Here is an 11,802-nt window from a genome sequence, read left to right on the forward strand (position 1 = left end):
TATTATGCCGGGATGATACAACCAATGGAAAATTAGGAAAATGCTATTTTATCAAACATCTTTAAATTGTAATTAAAAACTATACTTGAAGAGTTCTGTTCCAAAACCAGATAATCCAAGAAGAAATCCAAGCAGAGTTTCTTTCTGAAAAAAAGCACCGGAATCCAAGCAGAAGCCAGTTCAATTTAAATTAGTTGTAGTGAGGTGGAGCAACAATGAAGTAAAAGGGTGCAACTGCAATGAATGTCCCTTTTAAATAAAAAAAACATTAAAGGGATAGTTCACCATTTTTTTTTTTAAAGATATTTTGATAGATGATGAAAAACACACAGCTGAAACCATTGACTTGTATAGTAGTAAAAACAAATACGAATTCAATAGGTACCACCAACTGTGTGCTTACCATCATTTATCAAAATATCTTCTTTTGTGCTCATCAGAAAAAAGAAATTCATACAGGTTTAGAACAAAACGATGATGATAAAATTCTGATTTTTTTTTTTAACTATTCACACTTTCAAACCATTTTTAGGATGTGTAATTTTGAATGCTGCTATCTAAGTAAACAAACAATCAGCAGCACAATACAGGGAATGCATTACACTTATCTGGCAAAGAGACAACAATCTGACACTTTTTGGTGGGCCAATTAAAAAATACTGTGGAAAAACTTCATTTAATGCATTGTTTAATTAGTACAACTTTAATTATTTTGCATTTTAACTATTTTAAAAACGATTGTTAAAAATATTTTTTCAAGCGTGTTTTTGTCATTGACAGGCTGTTGGTCATCTTTTGTGAGATATTATAAGCTGTCTAAAAGATTTTAATCAATCTTGTCTCTTTACAAGTTGTTTCTGTCAAGCAGACAAAGGCAGAAAACATTTGTTTATCCCACTACCATTACATGGTCTGGTCTCAAGAAGCCTCAGCTGCACAATCGATTAAACACCCATACGCAGATGATGCAGAAATGAATTGCCATGCAGAAAGCAATGTCTATAATAATTCTATAATTATTATAAATAATCAATTAACAGTCCCTGAAAGAAAAGCCACAGGAATTTCATGTGTGCAGAAATTTTCAAATCCTGTGTAAAGTCCCATGTTATCCACGTGATCACATGTAAAATCCATGTTAAATAAGTGGAATTCTTTCAAAATGTAGGCTATAGCAAAATTGATTTTGTGTCATATCTCGAAAAACATGAATGTTTATGTTGAATTGCAACATCTATTTTGTAGGTGTCCATAAATGTCCTAAAAATACAAATTATTTTACAAAACTAAAACGTTTTTTTTAATGAAGGGATTGAGAGAATCTCATTCTCCAAATGTTCTGAAACAAATTGACACAAAAATACATCATTACACAGTCATGCTAATGATCAACATAAACAGCTGAAACTTCTGACTACGGAGTTCTCATGTGAATAAGTGACGCTGTGTTTCCTGTCCTGTTATTGGTTTAAAATCGGAAGGTTGTGGATAAGGAGTGAAGTCCGCTCTGACAAATCATTTGATTCAGTGTAACAGGAACAAATGGTGTGTGGAGTGGCTCGCGCACTGGAGCACCCACAACCTTGAAAAATGGATATTATTGTTTTGTGTTCAGTGGTTCTGCTCGGTGCTGTTGTACCGGTCCAGAGTGGTAAGTCTGCTGTTATTTTCATACAATCTGCGCTTTCAGAAACTAAAAGTTAAACAAGTGGTGTCTAAATGTAGCAGTTTGTTTACGCTGTCTACGCTTAACAGTAGCGTATGTTAAAATGCGTATATATAGGCCTATATTATATCGGTATCAAAGAAACTAATGTTTATTAGGATCTGGTAAACTCAACAGGTTTGTCAGTAAAATGGCGCAGGTAAACAAGGAACTTGGGACAAAAATACTTTCGGTTTTAAAACTGTTGATGCGTATGCTGTGGCAAATGAAATTGCTCCTTTAATTATTTTGACTGCGTTAAGGTTTTTATTTGTTTGACAGTCCAACTTTCCTGACCTTAATTGAAATTGAGTATTGGTTACACATTGGGGAGTTTCGCAAAATAAACAGATTCCACAATAAACAGCACATCATATTCTGTGACTGTGTTTTAATGGATATAAAACTTAAAAGCAAAATAAGTAGCATTTACATTTACTTTGGCATCTTACACCATGAAACTCATCAACTAAAACGTACATTTACATTAGTCTTAGGCTATTAGTTGGGAAAGCTATCTTGACAAGATGTTATTCATTGTTTTGCCCTGGCATTGCTGCTAATGTAGAATTGGAAGGAAAAGGCTTATGACGGCAGGCACAATCCTTAAAGCAAGCATTGCATTTAAACCATTGCTGCTTATTTAAAAGCGAAAGTAAAATGAGCATGACTACCCAGGCTTACATAAGAGTTACAGCAAAGTAAATCCATGGTTTATACTCGATGTTTCCACAGGAGTGCGCAAGAGAATGTACATGCATTTTTTTGTAATGCTGCTGCAACTAATGAACTTTGGGGGCTGATTATATCTGACACTTTTTGAATGAACAGTTTATTAATAAAGTTTATTAGTTATAATAAGAATACATTTATAGTTGCTGTTCAGGCAAATTATTACTGACTACTGCCAGTGGTGTAGTGGTGTCTGGAGAAGTGGGTATACTCTAAATTTATGCCCCCAGTAGAAGTGGGTATACCCCATGCCATCAAATAAAGAGGTGGGTATACTCCGTATACCTGCGTATACCTTGCACTACACCACTGACTACTGCTTTGTGTTGGATTTAAAGAACAATTACTCTGAGGCTTTATGGACCTGTTTTAAACATATTTATTTAAACGGGTATATTTTATGTATTTAAAAAAATATATCTCAAACGTATTTAAAAAGTAAATTTCATATTAAAAGTAAACTATATTAAACACAATTACATGTGATGTGCCCTGTTGTTAAAGGAACAGTATGTAAGAAATTTATATAAATTAATCATAAAATGGCCCTGATATGTCACTAGACATTAAGAAATCATTTTTATTTCAAATACTTATATTACTGACAACAGTAGTCTGGCCAGGATATTGTCATTTAAAAAGTGGAGTTGCAGCCCTCAACTGATGTTTATGTTGTCATTTCGTGTATTGGCCACCAGTTGAGTGATTGCAGTACCAGTTTTAGCCACAAGTTTTGTGATTGCAATACCAGTTTTGGCCACAATCCTACATACTGTTCCTTTAATGTAAATGTTTATTCGTTATTTAATTAGGAGGGTTTCAGTTACCAGCATTTTAAATTAGAATTTTATGTTTACAAAATTAACCATATACTCTGTAAATCAGAAATTTTATTAAATAATGGAACGGGGCTCAATACCCAGCCATAGTAGACAGTTAACTTACTTTCAAGTCAATGCTAAATTATTTACATTTGTAAGCACTGAGCCACAAACAAGATAGTTATGTACGGTAGTTAAGATCACCAGGACCACTCTTTGTGTTCACACCACTCACCAGACCACTCATAAACAGATAACATAAGACTATTTTTTTTAAATAGTCACAACTTAAAGGGATAGTTCACCCAAAAAAATTCCCACATCATTTACTCACTTTCATGTTGTTACAAACCTGTATACATTTCTTTGTTCTGATGAACACGAAGGAAGATATTTTGAGGAATCGTGAGCCCCATTCACTTCCATATAGTATTCTTTTTTCCTACTATGGAAGTGAATGGGGCTGATCAGTTTGGTTACAAACATTCCTCAAAATATCTTCCTTAGTGTTCATCACAAAAAAGAAATGTATACAATTTGTAACTACATGAGAGTGAGAAAATGATGACAGAGTTTTAAATTTTTAGGGAACTATCACTTTAATTTTATCATGTTCAACCCATCTGTAAAGGACAAAATGAATGATTTTTGTTGACATTATTAACTTGGCAGAGGATTTTCAGTTCCAAGCATGTTTCCCTTTTGACTGAATTTGGAGAGTAATTTTTTTTTATTATTTTGTGCGTTTTCAGGTAAAGAGAAAGACTCAGAGCAGAGGTTTTTGGTTAGTTTGTGGGATTTTAAGTATTTCACTCATTGAATTGTGCTAATATGCCAGTGAGCACTGCAGTACAGTCTCTTTTTGTTTGTTCATTCTTTGTGTCGTTTACAACTTCCATTTGCATGATAACATGTGTTGTTACTAATTAACATGGTATTATTAGCATATTAATTTTTAACATAAGCTATTGTTGGTCAGCCTGACACATTTAAAATGTATCAAGTTGGTTTAACAAGTTGTTTGAATTAACCTGTTTTAGCACATCTTTTTATGACATATGAATAAAAATTTTAAAAAGTGCGTGTAAACCAAGACGGAAGTTGTTGACAGTTAGGGACAGTTGTTTTGGTGTACTATCCCTTTAACAGAAGTCCAGCTGAACATTACATAATGTGGTGAAAATATATGTCTTAATAGATGTGGTTTGGTCCCTGGTGGGCTGTCCAGAGGTGACTGTGGGACAGAACCAAAACTCTTAAAAAGGTGTTGTAGTAGAATAGAATAAAACTTTGAGAGAAACCAGGATGGAGGAAGTTTCCCTATGACTTACATTAAAGTACTGATGATGCTAGTTAACCAAGCTCATTACAGTCATTAATTAGTTTGATTAAAGAATATTTTACAAAATTATAAAATTTCTAGCTGTTAATCAAATAATATTATAGGTATCCATGGTCAATCTCATGCTATGGTGGTATAGGTGGTTTGTGGTGCAATGCTATTTTTAAATCAAGGTGCAGCTTATGTAGCATTTCAGTGGTTTATGCCATAATCATTACCTGGTAATGTGGGAAGTTTCCGTCCAGATTGGAACAGGGTCTGTCTTTGGTGTCCTTTTATGTGGGAAGATGAACATTTTTATTAGTATGTCTCTTAAAAGAATATTTTTTAGAAATGGAACATTAAAACTTTTCCTAAACCTGTTGAAATTGCTTATATTGTCTTTTTTTCTTATTTCAATACTTTACATTGCGGAGACTCATTCCCTGTACTACATCTACACCGCTTTATCCAAACCTGTGAATCTGCCAGGCATCTATGATTTCACAGCTATGGGTTTACTGGATGACAGAGAGATTGATTACTACAACAGCAAGGAACAAAAAAAGATTCCTAAACAGGATTGGATGAAAGAGAAATTGCCACAGGATTACTGGGAGAAAGGTACCCAATCCCGAAAGAGCAAAGAACAGTGGTTTAATGTGAATGTCAACATTCTGATGGAACGAATGAAACACAATGATTCAGGTGAGGAAGTTTAATGCAGTTTATCATGCATATCAGATCTATTATGTCTGTTATTATTAGCTTAAAAACATTTTGATTTGTCTCTTGTAGATGTTCATGTTCTTCAGTGGAGACATGGTTGTGAAATTATAAAAGAGGGAAATGCAGTGACATTCTCCAAAGGTATCGATGAATACAGCTATGACGGTGAAAACTTCCTTTCCTTTGATGATAGGAACTCACAGTGGGTTGCCCCAATGCTTGAAGCTGTCCCAACCAAGAGGAAATGGGATAATGTGCCCATCTTAAACCAGTACACCAAGGGCTACCTGGAGAAAGAGTGTGTGGACTGGTTGAACAAGTTCAGAGAATATGGAAACAAGGAACTCAGAAAAAGCTGTAAGTAAATGGATTTAAGTAACTTTATATAGGGGCAGTTTCCCGGACCAGGATTAGCTTAAGCCAGGACTAGGCCTTAGTTTAATTAGGAAATATAACTAGTTTTAATGAACATGCCTTACTAAAAATATTACTTGTGTGCTTTTTAAGGCAAAACAATGGGCACTGATGTATTTTAAGATATGTGCAAGCTGTTTTCAGTTTGGAGAGCTCTTAAAAGTGTTTAAGTCTAGGACTAGTCTAATCCCTGTCCGGGAAACCGCCCCTTATAGTTTTCATAGTGCTGGGGCTGATTCATAAACTAATTGGCTTGTTCTCAGCTCCACCAGAGGTTCATGTGTTTGCAAAAAGGGCTACCGGTAACAAAAACAACTTGAAACTCACCTGCCTGGCCACTGGCTTCTACCCCAAAGATGTGACACTGTTCATTAGGAAATATCGCACATCTCTGCGTGATAATGAGATTGAATCCACAGGAGTCAGACCAAATCATGATGGAACATATCAGCTGCGAAAGAGTGTGGAAATTGCAGAGGATGAAAAAGCAGATTATGATTGTTTTGTGAGCCACATCACTCTACCAGAACCAATAATCACTAAATGGGGTAAGCTTAAAAAAAATCTTTATTATTCATCATTAAAGAAAATATATTCATAGGATGATACATGATTATAACTTAATGAAATAGTGCTTTTCAGCAGCTGCATGCATCACAGGCAAAATTTTTGAATTTTTTGCAGATGGAAAATGCAGTGATTGCAGTGAATCCATGGCTATTGGTGTTGTGATCGGGGCTGTGGCTGGTATTTTTGTTTGCTGTTTAGCTGGAGTTGGAGTTGCCCTCTATCTTCGCAAGAAAAGAAGAGCTGGTCAGTATTACATTACAGTTTCTTGTCATTTCGTTTTGTTTCCTTTAAGCCAGGCTCACACTGCAGGATTTTTTAAATCCTTGTTGATTATTAAATCTGATTGCAGTACACATAAGAGAATCTTGACAGATTTTTTTTCTCTCTCAAATCTTAAACATGCTCATACTAAAAGATTTCAAAATCACGGCACATCACACGCTAAAGAAGTTTATTACGATTTTTCAAAACAAGCAATTCATGTTACCTCATGGGAAGTGAATTTAGTGAAACATTGATTATTATTTTTAATGTCCACATTTACTAGCTAGTGGGCTACTGTAGCAGTTTCTACTCAACTGATGTGTTTTCTTAATTGGTAAGAAACCAAGGTGAATTTTCATTAGCTCTTGTTTTTGAGGCAATGATCTTGATGCATTTTTGCAGACATGTTATTCAGGCAGTCGTAGTGTTTCCATGCTTCCACAAGATGTTCGGTCCCCACTGTCTACCTGACACATACAACCCCTTGTTTTGTGGTCACCATATCAAAAGTTAGGTCATCCACCTCCCTTTCTTAATGGTTATTGGTGAAAGTACTGATATAATCATCCAGATTTAAAATCCTAAATATTAAACATGTTTGATATGATCAGGAGCAGCCCCAACTTGCTTGCGAGCACATCATGAAGTGTAAGATTTGATCTGTAAACATCACAAATTTCATGATAATTTTGGAACCATTCGCGGATCAGGACAGGACCTGACTTTTTCGCGGATTTTTCAGAAGGGGAAGTTACACCCCATGTACTTGTTGGGTTCTGCAACAAAAATGTTAAGCAAACATTTAATTTTCCTTAAAACATTCCCTATTAATAAAGTTGTATAAGTTGATAAACATAAACAAAAGAGCAACCTTTGCAGTGAGCTAGTATTACCCACTCTGGCAGAAATACCTTCATGTAGACATTTCGTATAATTGTCTGTGAGTCTTGAGATGTTGACTTTCTTGAATTCCTTCACAACATTTCATTGAGATTAAAATCTGGACTTTGACTTGATCATTGCTTTATCTTACATTTGTAATGTTTGTAATATTCTGTAATCATGTGGTGTGCTAAATATCTTAATTCTTTTTAAAGGTACACTTTCAGTACAGTGAAAAAACATAAAGCATTCATTAGTGGCACACAAGGTTGTGAGTTTGCTCCCAGGGAACGACCATACTGATTAAATGCATAAAAGCATCAGCTAAATGCACCAAAAAGCACCATGTCGTGTCTATGTTTATTGGTGTTTATGAAATAAAGGTTTCACAAAAGGTTTATAGAAATTATCATTTTGTGTACTATAAAATGTACTACAAAAAGTGTACTACAAACAGTTAAACAAATGTATAAATAAAAAATAGGATAGAGGTTAGGAACAACCTTACAGATAAACTGTTCTAATTACAGTTTTTCTCGGTTGCTTAAACACATTTCTTGAAACTATGCCTCATATTCTCAAAACAGTAAACACAAATCCATAACGTCTCACCCAATTCTCCAAACATCATATTTTCAGGTCAAAATGAAGCTCTGCACTCTGTGTGTAGAGTTTTGCAGGAACAGTTCACCAAATCTAACTCATTAAAGCAGGGGAATATTGTTTATAGTTTAGCAAAATGGGTGTGCTGCTTGAAAAATGGATTTTGGTTTTGAAATTTTAGTTCAAAAGCGTGGTTATAGGTTTTAGCAATTGAGATAAACTGTAATAGAGTTTAATCATGAATAGAATTTTTATTATATCTGTTTTGGACTAAACTTTTGTTTCTTGATTTGTTTTGGTGTTTTTGAAACATAATGTTACCATTGGAATCACATCTAGAGTATAATGAGCATTCAAAATTATTTTTTTCTGTAATCCACCTTTTAGATTCTCAACGCAGTAACCAAACCGATCCCGAAGTTCCTCTGGTTACAGGTACCAACTATCCAAAAAATCTAATACTTGATCTGTCTAGGTTGTATGTTCACAGGGTTTCGTATTAGGACAATTTAAACAAACATGCCTCGTACAGATATATCTTAGCTATGCTGATGTAAAATATGGACTCTAAGAGAGGGACATAGTAAAAGTCCTATCTTTACATTTTTACATGTTTTCTGTCTTCAGGAAACCAGAATAATGCTAATAGACCAGCAAACAACAGTACACCGAATGATGAAGAGAATAAAGCTTTGATTAATAAAGCACCATCAGACAGCAGTGGCAATAGTTCTCTGGAGGAAGTGAACAAATGTGGTAACTGTGTTGCAGACATACATATCATTGATTAGGCCATATTTAAATGTAATATACAGGCATAGTATGTATCAAATATCAGTTGCACATATTGTGTACAAAGTACATATTGTTGACAGAGTAACAGTGTAACTTTTTCACATCTAGATGGTGGAAGCACTGGAAGCCAGGAGAGAAGAACACCTGATTCTGGTGAACATGCACCTTATTTGTTTAAACTTCTTGCTTATTTTTAGTGTTTGGCTAAAACTAAAACCTACAGGGCATAAAATCAAAACTTAAATTATTAATTTTTGATAATTTAGTAGAATTTGCTAGGGCAGACATCATAATTTATTGATTATGAGTATTGCTCATAGTTTGACTTAAGCTGCATATCTTATCCTACTGCTTTTACAATCAGATTAACAATCTTCTTTAGGCTTTTTTGTCTAGAGCCTATGAGCAACCTTACAGTTACAATTACCCAGAACATGCTAGAAACCACTTACTTGTAGCAACCAATCAGTAATTGTTATTTTTTTTTTAGAAAAGATTAGGAGAAAAGATAATAATCAAGTTATTTAAATATCATTATAATTTACAAATGGTAACGGTCAGCATGGCTCAGCTGAATGTGAGCAGTCTTTGGATTGTTTGACATGCATGTTGCATTTTCCCTGTCAAAGTTTTATTTTAAAAAACAGAGAAAAGTCTGAGAAAGTAACTATTTGTGACCCTTTTGTTTTACTGTTATCTGCATAAAATCATACTACATAATGTAAAGAAAATTATAAAAAGGTAAGGTCAAAGATTGAAATCAATGATTGATTTCAAACTTTGATGTTCCTAATTCAGCTGGGATTCAACAGACAAGGTCACATTTAACTTAAATCTTTACCAGATACTGAAAATTAAATTTTTAGATAGATCATTTCTGTGGCCAGAATATGTTATTCTATACACACATGGAAGGCCACAGTATAGTACAGTTGGTACATCTTGACATCATCTCTGTTTCACCAACAGGACAAGGGAGCTCAACCGAATCTTCAGACAGCAGTCCAGCTAGTTCTCAGGAGAAAGTGAATGTTTAATTTGAACAGGGTAAATATCAGGCAACAGTGCATCTACTTTGATGGCTCTTTCAATAGGCACTTTTGTTTTCATGTGTGAGACCATAATCAGCAATTCTTAGATTACCCACTAGTAGGGCTGCACAGTATTTAGAAACCATACAAATATTGCAGTTGTGCAATAACTGAATGTTTTTAAAGGCCCACTGAAGTGCCTTGGTACACTCTTAGAACGAATGTGTTAAAAACAACACATTAGTGTTGATTCTGGGACAACACACTAAATGCGTTGTCCCAGAATTCACCCATCGCTGTGTTATTATTGAAACAACACATTTTGTGTTACTTTTAACACAACATGTGTTATATTTTAACACAAAATCAACAGAAAATGACACATAATGTGTTAAAATTACACGTAATGTGTTAAAAGCTTACCACACAATGATGTGTAAAAAATTAACACATCCTTTCTAAGAGTGTACAAGCAAGCATGGGTCTGCATTGTAGCAGCTATGGTTGCTATGAGCTGTATTGTAAATCTAGTAATTCAGTTTTCGATGCACTTTTTGCTTAGTGAATACAATTATAGTTTATTTAAGTATATAATATAATTTGGGCCCATATCATTGATGGGAAAAATACTAACAACCTAACTCCCAATACAAACTAATGTTTCTGTCTGTGTTTTAGTGTGAGGTTCCAGTGCTGACGGACTAATAAACGAGTCTACAGATACAGAATCAATAACCCAACAGATCAACCTCTGATACAAAGTAACAGTGACGGATGATTAATATCAAATGATACAGTATATTATTTATCATTGTCAAAGTTCAAAATTATATTTTTACTGTAGGTTGCATATGAATAGCAGTTACGTAAATCTGAATTATAGATATAAAATATCTAAGATAATAAAATCTTTTAGTCGGGCAAAGACCCAGATCTAGATTGAAATATTTTGTTTGATTATTATTACTACTACTGCAATGCATTTAATTAAAAAAAAAAAAAGTTTAACACAATTACATTAGTTGATTCTTTTTTTGTTCATTACATCATGTATGTTCTTTTGAGTTCAGAGTTGGTGAAGGCTTTCTTTTCTGCATTAAATGTCATTCTGTTTTATGGGATATGTTAATTTCTTCTTTTAGAACAGGCCAAATATTTGTATATAAAGGGTTGTTTTAGCTGTGGCTTAAAATTTTGTTTTCAATGCTTTGAACTGTACATGTGCATTTTCCCAATAGAGATCACAGAAATTCTAATATATCTAATTTAGTTATAATTTAAATTGTATTAAATTTAAGGAAAGCAAAAATGGTCTAGTGGATAAGGTGTTTGCTAATTATCATCTGACAGATAAAAAAGACAGCAGCATTAAAGCTGATGATTTATTAATTTTATGTACAGCATATTTGTTTGTTAATATTTTGAAAAACAAAGATTTTGAAATAAATATATAATAAAATAAATTTCTGAAAAAAATTATAAGTGTGCTTGCTTGTGCAAAACCCTTGGCAACTTAATATAAAATGAATAACATGATCCGTTTCCAGGGTCAGGTGTTTTTGTTGTTTGCTAGGCAGGCAGTGGGTAAGTAACGTGGTGGCTGAGTGGTTAACCGCACACCCTCAAACTTTTATGTTTTGGTGCCTATTTATGCCCCTGTTTTCTGTATTCATATTTTGTCTATGAGATTGTGAGGTTCAGCATTTGATAAAGGCTAAGGAATGCCAAGTAAAATGTATTTTGGTGCTTTTCTGAGAGACATTGTACATTTGACAGCCTTAACTTTTAATAGAATCTAAATAGTTAATGCTGGGTGTTCATTTTGTAACCTCAGTTTACCAACTTTGCCCAGATACAAATGATTATACGCTTTCAGCTTTTTCTGATTGGTTCAAACGGCGTCCGCCATTTGCTGAAAACAGTTCCTGTGTTACT

General features: G+C 34.0%; 1 protein-coding gene across 2 annotated transcripts; it reads left to right on the forward strand.

Annotated features, from left to right (window-relative positions):
• The first annotated feature begins 1,499 nt into the window (after positions 1–1,499).
• Positions 1,500–10,732, forward strand: LOC129454452 (class I histocompatibility antigen, F10 alpha chain). 2 transcript variants are annotated; one of them, XM_073858028.1, is made up of 10 exons: positions 1,500–1,650; positions 5,014–5,287; positions 5,378–5,665; positions 5,986–6,270; positions 6,407–6,535; positions 8,429–8,476; positions 8,669–8,797; positions 8,945–8,989; positions 9,806–9,883; positions 10,546–10,732. In XM_073858028.1, the coding sequence occupies exons 1-9, from the start codon at positions 1,591–1,593 to the stop codon at positions 9,871–9,873; spliced, it is 1,326 nt and encodes a 441-aa protein (XP_073714129.1). In that variant the 5' UTR covers positions 1,500–1,590; the 3' UTR covers positions 9,874–9,883; positions 10,546–10,732. The 2 variants fall into 2 exon arrangements, with proteins under 2 accessions (XP_073714129.1, XP_073714130.1); XM_073858029.1 differs by lacking the exon at positions 8,429–8,476 and having other exon boundaries at positions 1,501–1,650.
• The last annotated feature ends 1,070 nt before the right edge of the window (positions 10,733–11,802 follow it).

This window comes from Misgurnus anguillicaudatus, chromosome 20 (genome assembly GCF_027580225.2).
Source record: "Misgurnus anguillicaudatus chromosome 20, ASM2758022v2, whole genome shotgun sequence".
In the NCBI taxonomy this organism is placed as follows: Eukaryota; Metazoa; Chordata; class Actinopteri; order Cypriniformes; family Cobitidae; genus Misgurnus; species Misgurnus anguillicaudatus.

Excerpts from the sequence above, each read along its gene's own strand:
- LOC129454452 (XM_073858028.1), top strand. The coding sequence starts at position 1,591 with ATGGATATTATTGTTTTGTGTTCAGTGGTTCTGCTCGGTGCTGTTGTA. Across the intron at positions 5,666-5,985 it reads CAAGGAACTCAGAAAAAGCT|CTCCACCAGAGGTTCATGTG; the intron begins GTAAGTAAATGG and ends GCTTGTTCTCAG. Across the intron at positions 6,271-6,406 it reads ACCAATAATCACTAAATGGG|ATGGAAAATGCAGTGATTGC; the intron begins GTAAGCTTAAAA and ends AATTTTTTGCAG.